This window comes from Jatropha curcas, chromosome 7 (assembly GCF_041381405.1).
Source record: "Jatropha curcas cultivar XTBG-Jc1 chromosome 7, XTBG_Jcur_1.0, whole genome shotgun sequence".
Lineage (NCBI taxonomy): Eukaryota > Viridiplantae > Streptophyta > Magnoliopsida > Malpighiales > Euphorbiaceae > Jatropha > Jatropha curcas.
In genome coordinates this window covers 691,684-717,689 of record NC_143157.1, presented here as the reverse complement: position 1 = coordinate 717,689, position 26,006 = coordinate 691,684, and the positions used below count along the sequence as shown (strand labels likewise).

The 26,006-nt window shown below is 36.0% G+C and overlaps 1 protein-coding gene across 2 annotated transcripts; it reads right to left on the bottom strand.

Annotated features, from left to right (window-relative positions):
* Positions 1 to 865: 865 nt before the first annotated feature.
* DEK1 (calpain-type cysteine protease family) lies at positions 866 to 25,358 on the bottom strand. 2 transcript variants are annotated; one of them, XM_089723759.1, is made up of 32 exons: positions 25,019 to 25,358; positions 24,573 to 24,716; positions 22,098 to 22,348; positions 19,799 to 19,981; positions 19,488 to 19,623; positions 18,858 to 18,988; positions 18,636 to 18,750; positions 17,517 to 18,543; positions 17,270 to 17,380; positions 16,515 to 16,573; positions 12,579 to 12,741; positions 12,083 to 12,356; positions 11,797 to 11,947; positions 11,519 to 11,630; positions 11,264 to 11,429; positions 11,052 to 11,122; positions 10,829 to 10,920; positions 10,518 to 10,680; positions 10,257 to 10,328; positions 8,544 to 8,918; positions 8,336 to 8,451; positions 7,928 to 8,225; positions 6,205 to 6,524; positions 5,636 to 5,987; positions 5,231 to 5,548; positions 5,044 to 5,148; positions 4,780 to 4,908; positions 2,903 to 3,283; positions 2,679 to 2,816; positions 2,342 to 2,578; positions 1,770 to 2,238; positions 866 to 1,299 (listed from the first exon to the last, which is right to left on the bottom strand). In XM_089723759.1, exons 2-31 carry the CDS (start codon positions 24,695 to 24,697, stop codon positions 1,933 to 1,935), a joined length of 6,477 nt encoding a protein of 2,158 aa, XP_089579885.1. In that variant the 5' UTR covers positions 24,698 to 24,716; positions 25,019 to 25,358; the 3' UTR covers positions 866 to 1,299; positions 1,770 to 1,932. The 2 variants fall into 2 exon arrangements, with proteins under 2 accessions (XP_089579885.1, XP_089579886.1); XM_089723760.1 differs by having other exon boundaries at positions 1,783 to 2,238.
* Between the last annotated feature and the right edge of the window lie 648 nt (positions 25,359 to 26,006).

The window sequence follows — 26,006 nt, the reverse complement described above, 5'->3', positions numbered from 1 at the left end:
GCAGCTCCGCACCCTCTAGCCAAAAACTTTTTTTTTAAATTATCCTCTCAAAGCTGTGAAAATTTTAAATTATATCTTTTAAAATAATGATTTAAAAAAAAAATTGGTTCGAACTATAATCAGATTAACACGAGAAAATTTTAAATTATATATTTTAAAGATTAAAATAATGAATTTTTTTGGGAAAAAATAAATTGCTCCCAGAACCATAATTAGATTAACACAGTTAACACGTCGGTCCTTCCATCCAAAACAACTGCTTTTAACTATCAATTGATTGAAAGATTGATCCCTAAGATTATAATCAGACTAACTATAAAATTCCTAACTTATGATTTCCTTAGCACTTTGATCATTCCCTTATAATTTCCGATAACATTTTGGTCCCTCTATTCTGGACAAAGGCACCAAAATGTTAATAAATCATAATTTAGGAACATTAGAGTTAATTTTTAAGAATAAAAGTCCTTGTATGTTAATTTGAATTATAATTCAAGGACCAATTTATATTTTTATTCCCTTTTTTTTTTTTAAAACTTTTGCTCTCTAACCTTTAAAAATTTTTGGCCCACCTGACTTTCATTTCTAGTTTTCACAGGTGACGTGAAAGTGTATATTCTGCCAACTAAATTAACATTAGCTTAAAATAGGTCATACTGTTAAATAAAATGTGTCAAAAGGTCAATTTTAAGGTAACTTGCGATTACTGACAAAGTTTAAAATAACCAAAGGTATTTCCACATTTCTAGTGCATAATTATATTACATTACGTTCAATGTTCTAACACATGCAAAAATCATATATAAGAAAGATCTAAAGATCCATCAGCATTAACATAGAAACAATCAAAGTACAGAAGCTGAGATTACCAAATCAAAAAAGGAAAGGTAATTATATTGCAAAAAGGAATATTTGTACAAATGACGGATGGTTTGGGTTACAAAGCACAACAAAACTGCAGCTGAAACTTCTCCAGCTACAATGCTTTTCGATATTCACCTTGAATTAGTGTTAGTAATTATTTTTCCTATTGCTTTTCAACTTTCTTCCTTTTCCCTTTCATTTACATGGTCAGACCTATATTTCTTACAATTACAATACCTACAAATGTACAACTTTTCCACCCCGATGGACACAAATCATCCAAATCTGAGGGAGCCTCCAGAATTTACACTGTTCGATAAGATCAGTCTTCACATCTAGCCAGTTGCATTCACACAGAAATTAAGTTCATAATTGCATCATTCCAGTGACATACTTACAGTCCATCCTGACAGCTGAGAACCACAACCTGGCAGCCTGCCAATACCAATAACTCCAAATCACTCCAAATAGCTAACATATGCCCACATAAAACCATGATCATCATAGGTATCAATGCCAGTGAATCTAACCAGGGAACTAGGATCAAATGAAAACTTTAAGGTTTATACTGAAGAATATACAATATTCCACAGCTTTTGCAGGATGGAAGTAAACCATATGTATAGCACATTTCCCTTCTATAAAAAGAGAAAAAGGGTCCAAACACTAATTCAATTCCTGTTAAACACTGGTTTTCGCAATGAAAATATTAAGGTGATATTTGAGTGATTAATCTAGAATTCTAGATAGTCAGTTTAAGGTCATATAACAAAGAATGAACTGAATGAGGTGTAATTATACATCCATGTATAACTGAAACTTACTGAAAATTTAGAGATTGATAAGTAAAGAGATAAATTTATGTCTATTAAGAAAGAGAACAGAGAGGGGGAAGAGAGAGAAACCTGAAAATATCACCTTCCCATTTGGTACAATGATTCGTGTTGTGGCTGATTAAAACCTGTCTTTATGTGGTGCATGATCCATGATCCCAAGCCCCTCGAAATCTTGCAGATGTGCTCTCAGCCCAAAGGACAATTGAAAAAAAAAAAAAGCCATTACTGAATATTATAGAGCTTCCAAGGTAATTGATGCTTTGGTGAAAACAGACAGAACAAATGGTGCTTCTTCTCCAGGGTGTATAGTTGTTGGCACAATTGTGTAACCTTTTGGATCAGGATCTAGAACCATTTCACACGAAATCTCTCGAGAATTGACATAATCTGTCCCACCAACTGATTCATGTAGGTAAATATTGTAAGAAGCACGGCGACCACGAGTCTTAAGTATTCTCATCCCAATGTAGAACATCATTGAATCATGACTAGACTGATAATTTCTGAAACCAGCTGCTGTTCTAGAGAAACTCACCCCCTATACAAAGAAAGTTAGTAATCTAAATCTACGAACTCCATTAAAAAAAAAAAAGACCGTTGAAGGCATAATAATATTCCTAAGATGCAGAACTCAAGCATACCTGAGTTAAGGTAATAAAGACATGAATTGGTAATGATGCATCTGAACCAGTGCCCCTCAATCGAAACTGTGGATTTTGATTCCAAGAAGCATAATCTTGGCACCCACCAGCACTATAGCCTCGCCACTGGCCATGCACAGAATACCGCATCTCTGGGGGGTAGACACGACATACATATATTGATCGGAAGTGGATCTGAAAGTCTTGCCAAGACATCCAGAAGATGCCATCTTTTGACTGTTGAGAAGAGGATATCAGGCTCACATTGAAGAAACCTCATCTTCAGAGAAGAAAAAGAATGAAAGAAATTAGAATAATGTAGAGGCACAGTTAGAACCTGTGGAACATGCTTCAATTTGTGTTTCATTCTATCGGTCCATTCAGGTGATGAATCGGACCAAGGACCATTCCACTCAACTTCATTAGCCCATGGATTGCGAATTTGAACAACCTTATGTCCATCTACCTCTCTAACCTGAACAGTATTATTCAAGAGTTCAGTTCCACTGATTTCTTTAGCTAGTATATGAATGTATAGTCAGGTAAAAAATGCAACTCTACCTGCAATATAGAGTAAGCATGGCCTTGCACAATGCCGCTTGAAGAGATATGCACATCAGAGCCTGATGGACTACCAGCTCCAAGTAGGAAACCCTCTTGTTTAAAGCGCAGCAACTGAGACCATAGCCTACCACTGGCAAGATCAATCTGGGCTTGTGCACTCCTCATGTCAATCTCCTCACCTGCACCTCCAGTAAGGTCCACAAGAGCATCTTGGACAAGCCCACCTTCCAATGCCTCATAAGAGCCATGCAATTTGGCATATGCTTTCTCCAATATAGACACCCAGAGTTCATTACCTTTCCTGCTGGTAGCGAATGCAGGTTTACCTGGTGATTCACATGGGATCCAATCATCTACAACAACTGGAACCCATTCACCCTACAAAGAGACCAGAAAAAAAATTGGAATTATGAACTCCAAAATTATACGAAACCGGAAAGGCATGGAATTGCAAGCAATGTAAACTTACCTATAACAAGACCACAAAACCATAATAGTATAGTATCAATATGTCTGCTAGCTATCATTTCAATTTTCTTTTTTTTTTTTTTTTTTTTTTTTCCTGATCAAATTCTTATTGAACTATACCAAGGAAATGCTAACCATATTTGAAAAAAGGGAGGCTCATATACATGCAAAGGAGCAAACATTCTTTTATTCACAAAAAGTTATCCAGGAGTTCAAAGTCTAATATTTATAACCATCTGTCTCTACAATGGCAAGAACCCATTATTTTTCTTTTACAATTTTAACAGCTGCTCACAACTTCGTCCAAATTAACACTGGAGTCATGACTTTTTTTTTTTTTATAAATGGTGCTTCGAAGTACGACTGGATTAATGGTGAAAGTGAAAAGACGAGAAACTCTAATAATTAAAGATGCAAGGCGCGCTAAAACGCAAAGGACTGCCAGAGTCTAGACACTAGCCTCTCGGCAAAGGCACTCACTTTACCAAGGTGAGGTGCAAAATTAAAAAAAAAAAAAAAATTAAAAGAAAAACATAAAATCTGAGAATTATCTTAAACTGAAAATAATATTTTAAGATATCAGGAAAACAAAAAAAGAAAAACATGGAAAAGAACACACACAAATCAAAACAAAATCAGCAGCATAAAGACATGCATTTAAGGTATTAGAGTTTAAATAGATGGGAGTGGAATAAAGAACATGGGGAAAAGAAAAAAAAGAAGAAACAAAGAAAGTAGGAAATATAGAAAGAGAAATTGAGAGAGACATCTGAATGGCTGTTGGCTAGAGGTTGGATTACAGTAGGTGGCTAGATGGAGTGGTGGCTGGATCATAGAGCACACCACTGGTTTTTGTGTTGCATTCTATTTCTTTTATTTATTTATTTTATGCAAATAGGTGCTAGCTGGACAATTTTATATTTAAAGAGAGCCTTAGGTGCCTTATTCTGGAAAAAAAAAAAAAATTAGAAAGGCATGCGCCACTATCCAGAGGCAATCACCTGAGTAAGGTGCACCTGAGGCGTGCCTTTAATAGAGAAACCAAATAAAATGAAGACAGAAAAATAAAAATAAACCGTCTATTAGCTGTAATGTGGGTTCATTGATATTTAATTTAAAGAGAGAGGCACTGGTGGCTAAAATTGTAAAAGAACAACAGGTCTATCTACCTAATTGATAAAATCAGAAGGATGGGTAAAATATTAAAACGCATGAAAATTCAGAATTGTTTTTGGTCATTAAGTTCTTTATCCAAATAAAATATTCTATTGGAAACTAGCTGCTAATTACAAATTGACCACACGAGTGAGGATTTTCCTAGCGCAAATTTGATGTACTCATCAACGATGTAAAATCTTGGGACAGTTTCAGCTGCATAAATCGCTGAGAAATTATGCATAAATTACCTGAATGCAGAAGCGAACAGTATAGATTCCCTCCTCATTGTATTCTGGAGTGATAATCACTTCTGATATTCGTGATACCTCCGTCAGAACAGCAACAGCACTTAAAAACCAACAATCACCTAATCGACCCTATTCCATAAACAATTGATCACCTTTTAGGAAATTTGAGCCATTAAAATAAACCACTTCAAAATCTCAACAATGGAATGATACATGAGACTGATGATAAAGCATTGCATGTCATGCAGCCAAAGGCAATCCAACCTGACAAACATCAGAGGGATTTGCAGATCCAGAAAACAAGCATGGGCAACAATCCAAGTGGTTTTCCTTAACTATTTCAGCAGGCCTCTTCCACTCAGAGACAACCTAGGTTAGAAATCGAGGATTAAGTTATGAAAACAAAGAAAACACAGCAGTTAGGGGCAATTTACAAGTCAACAAAACTTACCTGTAACTTTAAAGGAGGATTTTCTGGATCTACATATAATGATTGATCATTTGGAGGGAACTCCTGGTCAGTAAAACGCATTTCTCCCCTAGCAGACAGGGCTTCTTTGACTGCCAATTCGACTGAGAGCATTCGCTGATTGATTTCTTCTTGTGTTTCGACCCTAGGTTTCCTGAACCTCCTGGCAAAAGAATCCATCTCTACCACTACTTCACGATCTGACCTCCTTTTCCTCCCACTTGAATACTGACCATCCCAATCTACATCATCCCTGTCATATAAATCTACATCTGCAGGATCACTATCCCACTCATCAACCTAATAGAAATGCATGAAGCAACAATTAGTCGTCATGTTCAACACTATATACTTTTTATACTGTATTAAAAACAAGCATGCACATACTCTGGGGGGTGAATCTGCCCATTGCCAATTGTCTTCAGGAAAGTCAATCATACCATGCTCTGTTGAGCCAATAGCAGTGTAAAGAGAAGCAATCTCATCTTCAGTTAAGCACCTTCCCCATAAAAATACATCCATGATATGCATTTTAGACTCAGCTCCTTCACTATCTGACCTTCCAAATGCATCTACATCTGTAGGTGGTCTAAAGCCAACCCAAACTTCTGTCCCTTGTTCCCAAATGGTATTGCTGACAGACAAGGGTAAACCAGTCTGAAAGCCGTCAAACCCACCATCCAGGTAGCAAGTTGCCTCGCCCAAATCTGCATCAATTGTCATTGTCACAATGTGCCACCTGCAAAATAATCATAAAAATCCAATAAGACAATATCTTGAGATAGAAAAGGCATAGGTTATCAATAACAAAATGAAATAATCAATTTGTAAGCAGTCCCAATCACTATTCAAAGATGAAAATACTACAAAAGAAAGCAGTAAATGACAGTATGTGAAGGCACTAAGGAAAAAATACAACCCTTAAATGATGTAATTGCCAACAAAAATTTACAAACCTTCCATCTGCAATACTTGTTGCACTGATACTCCACTCCTTTGCGACAGTGGTCTGCCTATCGCCTTTAGTAATCAAGCGAAGCCCAACTTGCCCAGCCTCAATACCTTGCTCAGCACCAGCCACCAGAATTTCCCAGCAAACCTTTTTCTGAAATTCAGTGCCTAAAAGGCACACTGGCCCAGACTCAGGTTGGATCATCACTGAAATTGAAAAGCTGACCTTTCGGGTTTGACATACACTAGGATCCATCTCACCACAGTGTCTCCCACTTGTTGTTGGTTCATCGTCAAGGATACATATGGCACCAGCAATTTCTGTCTGCCAATAACATTTAATAGATTCACAATAAAATTCATGCAGTCTACACAGTTCATTTATCTCTATAATAGATCAGGAACAAAACAAGTCAAATGAAGAGGCACAATTAGGAAAGAACATTATAATATTTTAATTAAGCAAAGAAAAATAATGCAGCAAAGGGACCAGGTAAAACATCCTAATAAGATATAGATACAGATAAATACAAAAGAGCTAGTTGAAGGCAGACTTTCATGCAGATTCACAATGGATCAAGAAAAAGCGACATAAAAGTTCAAATACATACAGAAGTTTGATCATTCAGGTTTAGATTAACAAGAATTTTTTCTTAGTAGTACAATAGGGCTCATTAAATTTTGAATTCAACCCACTTCGTAATCATTGTCTTAGTATTAGTAATAGGGCATAGTTGCTTGCCCACACATGAGGGATGCTTCGTGCACTGGATCACCTTGTTATTATTATTAGGGGCATAGTTGACTGCTCAACAGTCTGGACGCAACAATCCAAGGGCACAGCCTCACCTATTTTACATGAAGGGCCACAAATTTTCTTGAAGAAAAATTTAGCCTCCAGATGAAATTAGTGAAGTTTCAGTTCTTTAAGTGCAGTGAGATGCCATACCAGTTGTGTGTCTGATGCAACCTTTACTGTGATGCCTAAAAAATCTGGTCAGAAATTACTAGCAAAAGCATTATGAAAAAGTTGACAATCTGTTCTTATATGTTAATGTTTTTCTCTGTTCTCATTTGTTCATGTTTTTCTCTTTTTTGTTTAATCTCAATTTCTGCTAGGCAATTAAAAGATCCATTTCAGCCTCCACCGAGAACAACCCCCAAATGCCCTCATATCCTTGATAATGGGTTGCTGGACTTACTACTTAAAATTGTCAACTGTCAAGTATCATAAACTATTACTAAGTAAATAGAAATTCCTACCCTTAATCTGTTAGTTTTTTTTATCCAGAAATTACATCAGCTCATTCAAATGAACCTACTGAGGACCTTTGACTTGCCACTGATTTGGTGATAAGTTTGCTAATAACTTGAGTAGGATTTTTATAACAGCTTCTGCTGCATATGTTGTTTGTAAGTTCGAGGTTTTCTGGTACCAGTTCTAGTTTCAGAATTCAGTATCCAAAAATTTCTTCCTACAACAATCCTGTAGAAGCTGATGGTCATGGACATATTCTATAGTCTTCCATCATTTAGTCAGCCTAGAACACACAGGGGATATGGTAGGAAATGCTGGTACTAGCATTTGTATGATGACACCATAAAGGAGCACCAAAAAAAGAACTCAGGAGAAGCCATATACAGAAAACATATTGTCACTGTCATTCTGCAGAAACAGCTGGCAATATTCTCATAAGAACTAAAATAACTAAAATATGAAAAACCAACCTGAAGAGCTCGACGAGCTAATTGAGCCAAGCGTATCCGACGTGCAATGCTTGAAACCCTTTCTCGTGCAAAGGAATCACTGAGAACAGAATCACCTCCTACAGCACGCACTGCAGCTGCCATAGCAGCTGCCTCCCTGCTACCAGCATTAGGAATAGAGGAAATCAGAGAAGCTTCAATCTCCTTCCATTTTCGTTCTTCCTTCTCTAGAAGAGCCTTCCTTCTTTCTTTTCCTCTGCCCTCCTCTTCACGTCTTTGCATTAAGAGTTCTTCTTCCATTTCCTTTTCTCTCAAATAGCTACAAAGTAGTTCATCACAACGGAAATTTAGACACAAAGGGAAAAGACTTGAATGTTGAACTTAAAAAAAAAAAAAAAAAAGAGCAAAAATATACAACAAAGTGGCTACCTTTCTTGAATAATTTCAAATTGTCTGCGGTCCTCTGGCAACCATTTCTTAATTTTCTTGGCACTTAGGTCTGAGAACCCTATGCTATCAAGGAAAAGCCTCAAGCGTACCTCATCCTAATCCATCAAGAGTACAATCACATTGTTATTGGAACTATAAAGCATACATATATGCATGGAAAGAAATTAGCAGACACATCCTCATGTACCTGCACTCGTTCTGCTTTAGCAGTCAACCCAAGCAGTAGTAATAAATAACCACCAAAACGATCCCACATGTATACCCATTCAGTGTCAATTGCCTCTTCCAAAGCCAAAATTCGTGCATGCGCACACATTTCCCTTCTGTGATCAAAATCACTGGCTGATTCACGGCAAAATGTCCTGTATCTCATTCTACAGAAGAATGATCCTACAATTAGTTCCTCATTTCTCAGACGATCTCTCAATTTCATCACATCATCTCTAGGAAGCACAAGGTTTCCTGCCTTATCCCGTGCAGCAGTAGGGTCTCCAACCAAAAGAGCTGTTGAACTAGCAGATCTCTGTGGCGCTGAATAAGTTCCAGATAAAGCATTTCTTGTCTGCATGATGAAGATAATACCTTCCACATTATACACGAGAAACAATAATAAACCAATTCTATAAAAATAAAAGATTTCAACCTCTAGTTAAATTTCAAAATGATTAGAAACAGAACCACAGGGAGGTGGGAGGATATATCTATGAGGGTATGTATTATCTTTTACAGCAAATGCTGATCAAAACATGGATATAGCTATAATTTAAGTGTTAATATCCTCAACACTATTGACAATACAGAATACAAAAGCACATAGTGACATCGTGATTAAACTTCTTCCATTAGTGGCCAAGTTCATAGTGCAACATTCAACATAATACTTTTTTTCCCCTAAACAATATCCATGACCTTCACAAAGCAGTTAGGGATTTGCAGTAAGTTGCTAGTATCAATTAGATATGTTATCAAGTCATCAAGACCAAGCCTATTTTTGCATCCTTTGTTTTCATTCTCTGTACAAATGACTTTTCCCCATAAATAACTCTCTTATAAGTCATACCATGACTGAAGCAAATCAAATAATAGGTAGAAAAGATTGAAAGAAACATAACCACAATGTGCTTGTCTGAATCAATTATCCACAAATTTTCCAGTAGAGATTAAGATAAGGTCATTCCAGCAGGAATTAATTGAAGATAGAGAAAATGAAAGCAAGACTCAAAAAGGTTTCTTCAATGGAGCATGCATATACAGATATCCATAATATTTGGATAAATATTAAATAGTAATATAGACATAAAGATACACTCAACTAATCCTCAGTCTCAATTTAGTTGTGTTAATGTTATAGACACCTTTACTCCGTTCTATTTTGTTTAGGGTTACAAAATTCTAAGAATCCTAAGTATGCTTTCTTTTGACCCCCAGAACACCTACACCGGCCATAGGCAAGCATCCAATATTACTGGAACAGAAAGTACACAAGTGTAGGTGGGATGGGCCAAGTGAGGGACATATAGGTAAGAAGGGCCTACAGACCCATTGCCTTAAGGTTTTAAGTTAATGCATTTTCAAGCCCATGGGTGTGGCTCCTGACAAGGCCCATGAAGCTACTCCCCAGGGCTCCTCAGGCAAGTTCTAACACATTTGTCTTTCTTCAATAAAAGCACAAGACATAATGGTATTGTTGGAGTATCTAAAAAGCAAAACAGAAAAAAACAACAAAATAAACATCAGAATAATTGACATATTACAGAATCAGAGACTATGCAGAGAAAAATATAATATGAGTATGACAGTTCACAATGCCTAGAATTCTAGTACAACATATATTATATTAAGACCATCACAAAGGAAATGTCTTACAAACATATAGATTGAAGCCAAATCAAACACCCACCTTAGTGGCAGATCGTGCTATCGCTTGAACAATGGTGTCCTTACTGAGAAAGTGAACTGCATCTTCCATGGTCTGGAGATTAAAGCAGATGTCAGCAACTTAAACAGATGACATTCTGTTAAAAGATGTTAGGCAACACAAAAACCTCATCTAAAACCAGCACAAGTAGAAATTTTTTATAGGTATTCAACATAATAAAGCAGCATGATAATTGAAAAATCATAAATAAATAAATAAATAAAATAAAAAAAGCTTACTAACCTCAAGAGTCAAACATGGACGAGAAACAGCAAACCCAAAAGCTACAACAAGTGTAATTGCAGATACAGCAGCACCAGCAAATGGTGGATAAATTATCAAACTAGCAACGACACCCCAGCCCTCAGTTGCCAAAGCAACCCCATAAAGCACAAGAAATGCAACGCTGTTCAGGGGGATTACATTAGACGTGAACAACAAATGAAGCATCTTTGTCAATATCATAAATCAAAAGATAATAAAAATTGATATGGAAAAATATAGAAACAACGAAGAAATGAGAGGAAATGAAGAAACAGAATAGAAAAGCAAACCTGACATTCTTGCCACAATCTGCATGAGCATCATATACATATACAGGCAGTACTCGAGGAGAATAAACTACAATTGGTGGTGAGAGGAGGACCTACAGGAGATGCAAGCACATACACATACACACCAGAAAAGGTTCATTTCTAACACCAGTTTAAGAACAAAAAGAGAAGAAACCCTATCAAAAGGATCTAACTTCAATGAAGCAAATGCAATCTAACTTACTGTCAAAGCTCGTCCAGCGAGAAGGAACAAAAATGAAAAGTAACCAACAGATGCTCCAACAAATGCTTTACCTGATAAAGAAAAGTAATGAGAATAACCTTATTAGCAGTAAAAGGAGATGTATTTGTAGCTTGAAGCTCTGACTGAGGCCAATCCAAGATTAATGGATCAAGCAAGTTATACAAGTTAGCTTATGAAATTGTTGTCGTCACCTTGTGACCATCCAACAACAAATGCCGCCAAGCCCAAAAGAAAAGCAAGGAAACAAACAAAAAGCATCTGCATCCTGGTCAAATAGAAATTGTTTGAAGCCCAGTGGTGGATAACACCAATCGCCAGCACGATCAGGAGAAGAACTAAAAGGAATGCTACTCCTTTCTGCAGCAATGATGGAAAAGTCCAGTTAGCAAGGCCTAATAAGCTAAAGGGTGTGATAATTCAAGGAGAACAAAATAAAAGTAACTTACAGCCCATGGCTGAATTACAACAATAACAGCAGAGATTGCACCAAGCAGAAGAAGAAGACCAATTGTAACAAATATATATACACCTCGAGAGAGTTTCCAACCATCATCTTTCCTGCAAAGAATTTCTAACATCAGATCAAAAGCTGGACAAGCATCCACTACAATGTGAAGTCTTAACATCTGAAGATGTATGAAAAAATTTCAGCCATACATTAATGAAAAAATTTCAGTCATACATTTGGACTAACTTTAATTAATGAAATAAAATTTACTCTCACCACTTAAGCAATCCAGAGCAAAGTGACAGCAATGCCGGAATGCACACAAGAGGAAGCAAGGCAGCTAGAAAATCAGCCTTTGTTGGAACCTGGTCATCCCTAGATTTGACAACTTCCAAATAGGATGCACCACAAAATGCCACAAGAACAACTGCCAAACAGCAACAGCAAGCAAAATGACACATGTTTATTCCACACAACTTATAAGCAAAAATGATACCTCAATTGCAAACATTAAAATTTTCAAGTATAATCACAAGTCAAGACCCAGCAACAGATAAATTACCTGCAAATATACCAGTACATACAGCAGAAGATAGGGAAAACCGATATGTGGCAAACCACGAAACAATTGGCAGCACACCGGTAACCACTAAGGCAATTGCAGATGCCATCGCCCAACCAAGGTACACTGATGATGCATAAGGAGAGCTAAAACTTCTTGGGTCACTAGCCCATCCCTTGTATTCTAACTCATCTAAAGGCTTCGCAGACACTATTGCACCCAGAGCCAATACAGATCCAGTAAATACTATCATACAAATTACCAGAACAATGCCCTGACAGTGAGAAAAATATAATTAGATCAAACAAAGGATTAATGTCAGAAAGCATCCACCACAGACAATGAAAGCGCATAATCATAAAAATAAATGACTAAAAAGTGAGAAATGCCAGGTATCACCATAGACTTCCACCTTGATGGATCTTATAAGTTCTTTAAACATTACATAAACATAAAGGAGAAAGGTGGTAAAGGGGAAAGAAAGGAAGAAACAAACCTCCTTTGTTCCAGAAGGGCGATGATTTCCAGCAGGACCTGTAGATTGTACTCGAGGAACCCAAAACTGGTAACCATTATGAATCCAAATAGGAATTGCGACAGAAAGACATGCCACCATGAGCGGCACAGTTAAGGATAATCCCAAGAGAACTGACGATTTGCTGCAGAACAAGCACGTAAATTAATGGATGACGAAGCAAATTAGTGCACTTCCACATAATTAGCAAGACGGAATAAGTCCCCCATATTGAAAAGGATACGATTCATATACTTATCATGGTAGACAGAAAAAAGAAAAAAAAGAAAAAAAAGTTTGCATAATAAACTTATCGGTCGCACAAATGTAAAATTCCAATCATAGAAAACATACGGAGTGTAGATAAAGCATTATTCATTCTAAAATATCTAAGATTATCAAAAATTTTCAACAGACCAAGACTTCACCAAGCCAATAAGTGATATTATAACAATCTCAAATGAATACCATTTTTTACACAATCTAAAGCATTCTTATTGTGTCTTCAACAACATTTTACATATGCAATCCTTCAGGTTGACTCTTTTAATGGGTTAATTATTATGTAGTTTGTTTATTATAATGAAATACACTAGTCAAGACCTTCATTTTTAAAAATTAATTTAGTATTCTCTTTATGGGAAGGGCAGCCACGAACCTCGAAACAAGATTAATCTCATACCCTAGTGCAGCAATACTGGTTAAGAAATCCAAGGGGGAAAAAAAACAAATTAGTAATTCCTCTATTTTAACTCCATCCAGATTTTAAATCCTATTAAGGTTTAAGCCATTTTTCTGCAAGTCAAAAGAAATTCAATCTAAAAACACCAAAAATATGAATAAAGCTAACATTTCAATACTAAATTATCATTCCCTCTCTAATTGATGTCCTTGCAATAAGACCACATACTTATTTCGCGCAAGATCAATGTTGATATTTATGGATCCTGAAATGAGTTTTCTGTTTTGGACAATAAATCTACTTGAAATATAATTGGGATTTGAAGATTTATCCCTTGAGTTTTGGTAACTGTTAATTGGTTTTCAAATTGGAAAGGTGAAAGTTATGGGTGGAATTTGCTATGGAGTTATTGGTGAAACTGAGGCGCCTGCTCCAGTAGCTGAGTAAAGTCACAAGCTTCAAAGCAAAGGAGATTGGAGCTCTGGCCATCCAAGGTCACCATAGATTCAGCTGTGAACCGCAGATTTAGAAACTTGATCTTTCTCCTCTTCCTTCTAGTTCTTTTGCTTCATGGTCACCACATGACCGTAATAAAGCCGTACAATGTTGCAAATCAAGCCAAGATATGTGTGAAGCAAATGAACAAAAAAGCAATATTGTTAACATTTCAAACTACATTTGTAATCCTATGGCATCTGATGATGTGGTTTTTCTTTGTGCAAAATGTTTTGATTTAGTCATAGAAATAATATGAGTTTTGATTATTAACAACTTGATAGATTTAAGACTTAGGATCAAATGCATTGTTTGAATTTTTATTTTTTTTTAAACAAGGTTTTTCAAAAACTAGTCTAGTTAATTTATAGATTGTTGCTATTAATTGTTATTAAGGAAAATCAACATAGTACACGTATTCCTAATTAGTTTATGATTTGTATTCCTAAATAGCTAGGTAGCGTAGGAATTCCTTACCTATGTAATCGATTGATGATATACAAGAAATATAACTACAATATTTTTCTATTAACATGGTATCGGAGCCTTCCATTAAAAAAAAAAAAACAAAAAAAAAAAAGAAAGAGATTTCCCAAAAATTCCCTTGCGAGAAGCCATTGCCACCCTAGGAAGCCTTTCTAGGGTTAGTATTTTGTCTCACCACCGACCTCGGGATGTTCTCCAGCTGCCAAACGGCGTTCCCTCCAAATCCGGCCACCGGATTCCCTGCACGTGGGCCTCACGCACCGATTCTGTTTTCTGCGACAGTAACACGGGCCGGCGCGTGGCGGCGCATCCAGCTGTTTTCGGCGATCGGAAATAGTCCTCTGGTTTCGTTTCCACTCTACTCAGGTTGTTTTTCCGATCCAGCGAAGTTTTGATAGGGACGTTCTCAGTTTTGTCAATGTGGCGTTTCAAGTTACTTTTTTCTCCTGTTTGCGTTGAAAGGCTATTTGATTTTGGGTATCTCTTTCTTCCTGCTCTGGTTCATGTGCTAGCGCATGTTCAGTGGTCTTTTTCACTCCGGTTCCTCTCTCTGGTGTTGACTTGAAGAGAGACGTGCAACCCAGTGAGTTGCATCGTCATTCTTGGGCTTATTCAATAGGTTTGTTTGCTGCGATTCTGTTGCAGCTGTGTCGGGCAGTCTTCTGCTACTGTTGTTGCTTTAATTTGCTGAGGAAACCTATTTTTTCCTTTGTTGTGACAATTGTTTTAGGTAATTTTCGGTGATTTTCTAGTGATTCCCTATTGCATTAGGGTTTGGTACTGCACCTTTGCTGCAGTTATGGGTATTCTGCTTTTGAACCTTCTCCTTTGTCGAGTGCAGTGCAACCCCAGTGAGTTGCATTGTGTTCTTGGCCTTCAGTGGTGCGCTCCGTTTGCCAGAGTTTCCTTTGCTGCGTTTCTGAATATCTGCGCTACGGGGCTTCCTCTTTGAGGCATTGATTATGGAAGCTTGAAACAGCCCTGTGAGTTGTTTTCTGGTTCAGTGAGATTTGTTTCGACAACCTAAGTGTGTTGTCTTGATTCTGCTACTACTATTTGGTTTGGGATTCTTTATTGCTATAATGAAGTGGGTACAGTTGCTGAGTATGGTATTGTGTTTTGCTGAAAGTAGTAGTTTGTAACAAGTTGAGCATGAGTAACATCCATGCTCCAACTTGAGGGGGAGTATTAAGGAAAATCAGTATAGTACACATATTCCTAATTAGTTTATGATTTGTATTCCTAAACAGCTAGGTAGCGTAGGAATTCCTTATATATAGACCTATGTAATCGATTGATGATATACAAGAGATACAACTACAATATTTTTCTATTAACAATTGTAATGAACTGTCTGCCTAGAGTATTCTGGGAGATCATTTATTTATTTTATTGTGTTTTTTTCTCTCAAATTAAGAATATTATTTTGACAAGGTTTGGGAGGTAACAGAGAACAAATGGAGAGACAGATATGACAAGAGTGAAAAACCAACAAAAAAAGAAAAATTGCAGAAACTCATTTATGTTGATGAATAGAAAGGGTTGATATGGTAATGGTAGCTAGAACAAAATTTGCAGCACCCTTTGAGGGTAAAATCAACATTTCATTGGATTTTATAAGAAAAATACAAGGACTAAAATAGTAATTTGCCATTGTTTGATAACATAAATGACATACGTATTTAATAATGTCTCATTTAGAGGAAAAAGAGAATTTTACAAAGAGACGCACCATATTGGCAATGATATGAGTTGCCCGATACACTTTCAAATGTCATGTAACCAAACTTGAGCATGAAGAGCTCATATAAGTCACTTTGAATCACTTTCTTTTCATTTTCACATGAGTATGTGGCAATGTGCCCACGATAATGTGGCGCCAAGGTGGAAAGCAAATAGGTGCATAAATTATTGATTTGGAAGAAAAGTGCTTGCACCACTAAACTAACAACCACTAAAAGGCATATGAACGAAAGAATTTGTAGAATTCAATACCAATCATAGGGAAAATCACATACTAATACTCTGCGCAGAAAGCAAGCATGGTACACATGGTCAAGTTTTCAATTGAATGTGTAACAGTTAGTACACACCAGAGTATGCTTCATGAAGCACAATATGCATATCCAATGTAAGAAAGTTCCCCAAAAGAAAAGTATAAAATGACAACAGTGAATATAAAATGCATTTGATTTCTTGATATAAAATAAAAGATATACCGAGTTCAAGTGTATATGTACAAAAGTGTATCATACCCCAAAAAGGAAAGCAGCAACCCTACACACGTGCTGAGCAACCAGGCGATAAAACCATACTGAAAAACAAAGAAATTTTGGAAGAGGTGAGACAACTAATAGTTCCATTAAAAATTCCATGAATTCACAAAATGGGAAAACAAAATTACATAAAGAAAGTCAAATGGAGGAGAGCAGATAGGTACAACACAAATACATTTTTCTCTAAGGAGAACAAGCAAATTGGGACAGAGTACCCCCACCATACTCATACACAAAACCAAAATAAATAAAATAAAATGAACAAAAAAAAGGCTAAAAAATCTTCCACGATGAAGAGAAATTAACCACTTTCCTTTACAGATCACCAGAGAATCCCATATTCTAAGTCCTTAAATTCCCAATGCCCGTGGTTCAGCAATTTCAAGTAGGTGCAATACATCATAATGGTTTTTCCCATAAAGTTTGAACTTGTTAAGTTCAACATTTAAAATATAAGAAAAAGAAAGGAAGCAGGGAGACAATGCAGTGTCAGATTTATCATTTTAACATCCACATCTAGCTTCCAACACATTTTACAAGTTTAGAACATCTGGCAACATTGAATCCTAACATAACACCAGAAGGTAATGATGCCTGGTAGTTTGAAATAGTAAAATCACTTCTAAACATAATATCTGAAGTGTGCCAATGGCATTTCAAGTAAACCCAAAACTATAACATCATTCAAATTCACCCATTTCTGAAGTTAAAATTTGCAATAAACAATGCACTACCTTGCGAGGTTTTGATGTCATGGCCATTTCTTCCGCTTGAAGCGATCGAAGAAATGCCATAATTGAGCAGACAACAGGAGATAATAGCAACACTGCAAAGCCAAACTCAAACTGCAAAAACATTTCAATGTGTCAAAAGTTTCCATAAGCTTTATTTACTTGAGCTAAACAAATGTGTCCCTTACTCCAAAATGAGGAAATCTAATATGGGCATAAATTTAGAGAACGAGATAGAATCTGTATTCACCTGCTGGTGTGTAGCATTCACTATTTTTATTGTCTTGGGACGAAATATCGCAACAATAATCGTTTCAAGGATGAAGATGAAACTAAATAGAACCCACGCTCGCTCTGGGGTACCTGCAATGTGATGCAGCACAAATCTAGACAACTGAAGCCACTTTTCGAGCCCATGAAGTCTTAGTTCTTCTGAAAGAGAAATTTGGTTAGGCATAATATTGTCAACACTATTTGAGTCAACAATTGTGATGTCAGTATTGTCCCGATGATCTCTATCTGCATCCAAACTACTCCTCTGGAGTAAAGCCAGGATTGTTGGATCTAAATTTTTCTCCTTCAACATCATAGCAAAATTTGGATCCAATCCTTTGTCCTGCAATAAACTAGTTAGTTCTCTATCACCTTGCCTGGCCTTCTTCTTAAGTATAGATGTAATCCTGGGATCATTCAGCCTGTCTTGAAGTGCAAGAGCAAGATTTAAATCTAAAAGTTGTTGATTAGCAGATGTAGATACGCTGGACTCACATCCTTGACTATCGAGACCACTGCTAGAGCAAACCATTAGGGAGTTATTATGATCAAAATGTTTATCCCCAGATGTCCCAGCTTCTGGTTCTTGGACCACTGAACGACAGGAACTGCTACGAAGTACTAAACTTGGCCTTCCACTGTCTATGCTTTTATCACTATTTATCCCCTCATGGGAACTCACAGTTCGACATAGAACAGCATTGTTCCAGTTGTTAGCATCAACTGTGCATTGTGCCATACCCTGGCTACCAGATTCAACAATATTACCAAGGTTACCTGCTTCAACACTACTACTACGTTTTAAACTTGAGCCACAGCCTTCTGAAGAGCTAGATGAAGTGTTCTGTTCCTTTCTGCGAAATCCCTCTCTTAGGCGAATAACGGTGCTCTGTAAGGCATCTCTTCTAGCAGCCAACGGGTTTGTCACCGAAAAATGGCGAGAAACAGCAGCACCTAAAAGCACAGATGCGACAACCGCATAACTAATACAGTGCCCCAAGTACCTGAATAAAAAGAAAAAGGATAGCAACAATGACATTTAATAGCAACCAAAACAGGTAAGCTACAGTTATGCTTAACAAAAGTCTACACAAACCAGTAATGCACGCCAAAGCAAATGAGAAACACCCTGGTTGTGCCGGCAACAAAGAGTGCTACAATACGACTTTGAAGAAGCTGAAACCCATACAAGCATGCCCCCATGTTCCAATCTAAATAGCATTAAATGAACTAATTAATATCCGAGGAAACCTATGTAATTGGCATGAAAGCAATGCAAATAGAAAAATATGTGTAAATGCAGCTGTAAGTGAGATACCAAGGATGATAACAGCAGCTGATGTAATGGCTCCAAGCCAACGTGATTCTTTTGCTGTTAAACCATATAAAATGGAGTAGACAAGAAGAACCACAAGTGAGCCAAGGTAGAGGAGGCCAAGATGTGAAGCCCTATAAATATAAAGCACAATTAGCAGACTGTGGAGAACTGAAAAACAGAAAAAAAGAAATAATCCATTCAGAAGCAGAACACCTAACATATCATGTAACTGAGCAAAAGTATTAAATAATGTTAAATCTAGAAGATTTTTGACAGACTTAGAGTCTGTTTGAGTTTTTGTTGATAAAAAGCAAAATGTTCCAGAATTTGATTAGAGGTCATTAAAATTGGTTAAGGCGAATTTCACATGTCCTGATCATGAAGGCTTCAAAGTAGTTAAACCGCACTTCAAAGCTGCTTTTCTCAATAGCATCTAAAATGATGTTTTTCCAAAAAGCAGTTTCAAACTCAATGCTAAACAGGCCCTTAAAGCAATCATCTACATTTAGACACATCCACTAGTATGATTATCATAAACCAAGAAGTAGAAGAAGAATTAGAAACCAATAATCAACAGAAAGAGTGTGCGCACTTTGGTCATGCCCACAACACATTATCAACAAGGCTTACCTGCTAGATTGCCGAGGATACAATTCATTGGGAGCAGGCGGTTCAGGTAAAGAAGCCATGGGACCCATTTCTATACAATCACTATAAGCAAATTTATATGCCCTGCGCACATACTCATCCACATCTAAGCCATTCCCTGTAGGTATCAATAACAAAGGCAAAAGCATTAATTATATCAAAAAACTGAGAGAAATAAATACAACTGATTACATACTTGGAAATCATGAAATAGTATTATCAGAATGTGATTACATATCTGTAACAAGGGAAGCAATACAGGCAGTTACTGTGACAAATACAGAAAATCTTACCATTAAAGACCATTCGACAAATAAAGAGCATGTTGATTGCCAAAGCAATTGCCGAAACACCAAAAAAGAAACCAGAGGGTGAATAACGCTCTGATGCATTTTTACCAGCTGTAACATACACAGCACAGAGTTCATATGCACAAAGTAGAGCAACAACCAGAAAGAGAAGAACAGCAACCACCCCTGTTAGGTATCAAATGAAGAAAATCAGTGCAATACTGAGAACCTAGGAGAAACCAGAGGAAAATGTATCCCAATAATGTGAAAAGTCAAATTATACACTGATAGAAGCTAAATTCAATTAATCGAAGGACAGCATGTCAAGTTTCAAATAAACAAGAAACATAAAATAAAATGAAATTCTGCTTATGATAATATCAATAATTATAACAATGTGCGCTTTGCCACTCTGAACACACCTTCTTCATGACATATAAGCCCATTAGAATGTATTGAAATGGATGCTCAGTAATGGGCAGCTCAAACATACAATCAATGCAATTGAAAAGAGAATCCAAATTACCAAATAAAAATTGTATTCAAAACCAAAAAGCAATGTCAGACTTCTATTTCTGGCAACAAAAGTGACATTAAGGCAACAATAATATATAAAGCAGCTTTCAGAAGAAAAAAGCTTTACAAAACAATATTGTTAACACATTATTGAAGTTCTAATGCCACGTGCCAGGGTCTATCAAATTCTTGTTTAACATGTAATGGGAAATTAAATATGAGATGATTCCATATTTATAACGCAGAAAGTAAATCACTGAAACAGTGGGTGATGACTGAATTTTGTCAGGCTTTAACTCAAACAGTACAAACGGTAGAAGAGAAAGTATTCAGGTTTTAAAGAGTAGATCAACAGTTTTAGGATTGGGTTTGAGATTTAAGTTTAACAGTTATTTCTTGAGAAATTTTACACTCTTAGTCAAGAATGAACTTTTTCCCTCCTTGGCATAGGAAGTACCTTACTAGACCATGCAATTTCCAGGGTTGGTTCTTCATGCTTTGTTCTCATACCTCATTCAATTTCTCAATCAGAATTAGTTTTTTAGTACTTCTGCTAAGGTAAAAAATATTAAGTCTTGAATAGACCTCCTCATATCAACTTTTACTGAACCAGCAGCTAATCTCACTGTTCTACTTAAATTTTCAAATCTGAAAAACAATAAAAATAAATCCATAATGATACACAACACTTCGTTTAACAAGTTGAAGACAGCACCATATACTTAAGCCATCTAATAACAAAAAATCTCATTCATTATATTCTAAGGCTGTTCTTAGAATAGAGAACAGCAAAGTCACATGTACAAGCACATACAAAATTTTTTAATCAGCACTAATATATTTTCATCATCAATCTCATATTTGTATTACAATTGTGCACATCCAAACAAAAGGTAGCTTATAATACTACTAAATGCTCCTCCTTTGCCGTTAGCACACTTTTACATCTTTCCATTGCCCACTTTTAGGTCTGTTGCTTCTTTTGCAACTTCTTGTTCATTCTCCACACCATATGCCTTGGGAACTTTTTCACATTCATATTTTCTGTTTCTTATGTTACAACTTTATTGCAACATAGACTGAAAGGTTCAGCACTATACTGTTTCAACACTCAACAGTCAAAACCTACATAAGCAGCTTGGTTAGTTGCCATTCTGCTCATTGTCCAACTCTTAGGCTCAACCAATGGCAACTTTCAAGTCACTTCACAATGAATTCCAGGTTATTGTCATGAGATAAAATGAACATAAGCCATAAGACTCTAGCATATCTATACACTTGATTGCCATAATTTTTATTTCTAGAATTTGCAAAATTTTCCTTGATATTTTTAAAACTTCAATTTGTAACTCTCTCTATATATATAAAGTTAACCATGTAATATGCATCCAAACTTCATAAAATGATTCTATCCATGATTAGCCACGATTATCTCATGTCAAAATCACATCAGCACAATTATGACACAAGCGTGATTAAGGCAATGTCAACTGCTCATTTGTTTCATTTCCATGTGCCATGTTCACTTTAGACATGCCTACTTCAAAACTTGTACATGTATGTGATAGGGAATATTAGTACTGAAATGAAAACCTCAACACAATGTAGAGAAGAAGTAAAAAGTCGATCAGGCAGCTGGACCATATTATCTTAGCAAGTTCCAAAACGACATGAATGATACATTAAAAAAAATTCCCAAAAAAGAATTGTAAAGAAAAAAGTTTGCATCTTTCTGGGGGAAAATAACACAAATCATTAATGACAATGAGGTCAAGGAAATACATACTTGAACTTTGCCATTGCGTTCTCGACCAAAGCATGATTGAATAGAATGCTAATAGAAGAGCAGTACCAGCCATTATTACAGCCAAACCAATTATATCTCGACCCAATATTACAATCAACCAGGAGCCCCACATGATAAGAACAAGAATTGGAGATACAACAATCGTCCATGCCAATAGAGATAGAAAACGACACAGTACACCCAGCTGAGGTCCTTGTAAAATATATGGCCATTTTCTAGCAAAGATCCAGCTGAAAGGAGAAAAGCACCAAGGATGAAAAGATCAAAACCAATTACAGGTTCATACAACACATATGAAGTTGCACTAGGCAGCTAGAAACAACCTCAGTCTTATTACACAAAAATATAATTAGACCTCATTTTCAATAACAACATTAGAAGTATGTTGGAATATGAAATAAATAAAGTGCAAAATAACCAAAGATAAAGAAAAGGATGAGTTAACTTCATAACAATTGCAAGTCTCATTCCAGATTATCTTGTTACCTTTCACGTGGGGAACAGAGAGAACAAGCCTATATACTGACAACTCGTGATTCTTCAACTACTGTAAGAAATTTCCCAGCATCTACCCGTCTAGAAAATGCATGCTACTGCTACAAAATTACTAAACGGTGCATCGAAAGGGAAATTATAGAAAAGACTGAAAGTACAATTCAGGGTATCTTTCATTTAAAAGCAGTCCTAAGATCCAAGCAATCCTTTTATCTCCCTTCGAACCCCGGGGGGCTCTCTGTTTATTTTCTCTTCCCCTACAAATGCTATTGCAAATTATCTGGTCTCAATTTGTGACTATATGCATCTGCTTCAGATCAAACTCATATCTCTTTCAGGCCCTTTACATATGCACGAAATTCGATTAACCATTTTCCTCTTTTTTCACATACAACAAATGCTTTAGATAAGCACAACACAAGCACAAGAAAAATATGAAAGAGCACCAAAAACAAAGGGGGAAAGAAAGAAAATAGACGGAGAGGCTCGTCCCTGAAATCAAAAGCATCAACGAAACTCCTAGAAGAGAACCAAAAAGCTCAAGAAAAGAAGAAAACAGGCAGCAAATAATTTAGTCCCTCTCAAAACCCATCTAAACTCATTCACTGAATTCCAAAATCCCATAGAAGTTCTAAACTTCCACTCTTTCCAAATATTCCACACTATAGGGGAACCATCTTCCATCAAACCACTCACTCACTCATGCATAACCTCTGCAACAAGTCAAATATCAATCAACACTAGCAATAACCATGAACAGAAAATAGCAAGGTGGAAATCAAGCACAAGTCTCCTGCAATCTTGCAGAAAGCAGTAAATGATCAGACATCCCTCTGTGTACTTTACACGCATCGCATGAACTAATAACAACTTTCTCTCTTCCAACTAAAGTTTCTTGCCATTAGAATATGTGAGAAACACACTTTTACCAAACAACCAATCAGTTGAATAACATTTCATGGAAACTTTCCACCCAACAGACCCCAAAATGGTTAATAATATTACATGAAGGCCAAGATTTCATATCAATCTCCCCCTAAGAATACCTTTATCCATCATAGATGGTTTATGAGATTTCTCCAGGATATGCTAATCAATATTCTTATGGAACATACTTTTGTTTTCATGCTTCACGGTTGGTACAATATGTTGAACTTTCCACTATTGGTTCCAATTTAAGACAATGTGCATCAAGAAGCCCAATAATATAAATGCTTGTCATTCAGGGTTATACCAGAAGATGAGAAAACTTCATTTAGTATCCAGAAAAACATTAGCAAGCATCGGAAAGAAGCAGGAAACACAATTTGAATACCATTCAGGTAAGTATTACTGAGTTGCAGAGAAAATTAAAATTCCATTTTGCTGCAACTTTCAAGTTTGGTAAAACAATGCAAACAGAAATGGTAACTGTACCTTAACTGTATGCAATTTCAGATTTCACCATTTGTTATGCACATAACATGTGTGAGGACATAAAAAGCCAATTCATTTTACAAACCCAACCATCTTGTATGCAAAACAATCACTAAGCACAACAAAAGCAGCTCCATAATGTTGTAGAATTTGTAGAAATCCATTGAATTGATAATTAAACATCGACAAAGATACAGGCTTTTTAGATGGAAACTGACTTTTAAAAGGAATTTTGTCTAAAATGATCTGCCACCTATTCTCAATTAAAAGAAATTATGTTCTTCGATTTTTTATATAAACCAGTGACTTTCAATTAATCACAAATTTAAGCCATAAAGGAAAGCCAATAAATCATATTTTAGACTACATTAAAGTTGAAGGCAATGTGCAATATGCAGTAATGAAACCTCAAATCCAAATCATGAAACCAACAATATTAAAGATACCATTAATCCAAAAACTGAATCTATGAATTCCAGTGACACTGTAAAGTATGAAAACTAGTTAATCTAAAAATTTGCAGAAAAGCCAAGAGTGGATTACCTATAAATCCTCCAAGGTCTCCAATTCACCGCCCATAGAATCCAAAACGATGCTAAACCCAAAACTGTGAAGAGGGTCCCTGAAATTGCGCAGGCCAATACAATACTATGCTCATCTCCTTCCATGGCTGCTCTCTCTAACCTCCTAAATACCCACATGCATCATAATAAAAATCAATTTTAGAATATATAGTAATATATAAAAAAATGTAAGACGAGCAAAAAAAATTGTAAGATTCAAGAATGTAACAAAAATATCCCAAATGAAGAACAGAAATGAAGGAAACCAGGAATTGTTTTTTTAATACTTAAACATAAAACATCAAAATCAACAACACTTCCACAATATTGAAATACATAAAAGAAAAATTAACCAAAAAAATGAAACCCAGATAGAAAAAAAAAAAAAAAAAAAGTAATGCAGTGAACGATAGAACGAAATTTTACCTACAAAAGTGAAGTACGCCTGATGGGCAATAACATTTTGGTCTGAATTTAGCAAAGATAGCTCATTTAGGGTTTAAAACTAGAGCATAAAGGGCATATTTTGGAAATGGGTTATGACACCTGAAACCAAATAACTGAGCTCCTCACATAGAGGAAGCTAGGTTTCTGTTGGTTGTATGGAGCTAAAGAAGAAGATGAACAAGTGCAAAAAATTAGCTGCTTAGGGTTTGTTTTGTTTGTCTGGTGTTTGATTGACTTGGTTCTATCTTCTTTGATAATTTCTCAGCTCCAAAGAGAGAGAAAAAGTAAAGTAAAAAATAAAACCCTAATGCTTGCAAATGTGTGAACTGTGAAGTGTGAAGTAAAAAAGTTTTCTTTTTTTTTTTTTTTAATTAAAAGAAAGAGAAAGTGAGACATGAGAAAAGAAAAGAAACAGCAGAGTGGTTATAAAAAAAACAACAGCTACATCTGTGTCTGATATTCATCTACACCCACTCTCACCATTAGCAAGTGAAACTCACTTTCCTATGAGAGTTCAGTAAGTGGATAAGTTAGTAGCACTTGCTCTTCAGTGAGAGTGGGAGATTTTTCAAACAATTAACCTAAATTTGTGCAAAGAAATGTCAGTCTAATGTGTGAATTTGGAGAATGCAAATAAGTGTAATTTCTTGTTTCAGTAGTTAAAGAATTTGTGTCTTAAAACAATCAGTTTATTTAATTAGGTAAAGAATTTTGGGAGATTGGTTTTTAATTCTTGCTAGAAAATGACTTGCAACCAAATTGGTCACTAATTACAGTTTATTAGTTAAGCAGGCATCACAACTCATGTGAAACCCTATTCCCCAAATTGCTATTATTTTTGTTATAATATTTCTTTATTTATCATATACACATTACATCATGTTAATAATACATACTCCACCAATAATGTTATTTATCAAAATATGTCCAACTTAACTTATCAATCTTACTAGATTGAGACAGTAAT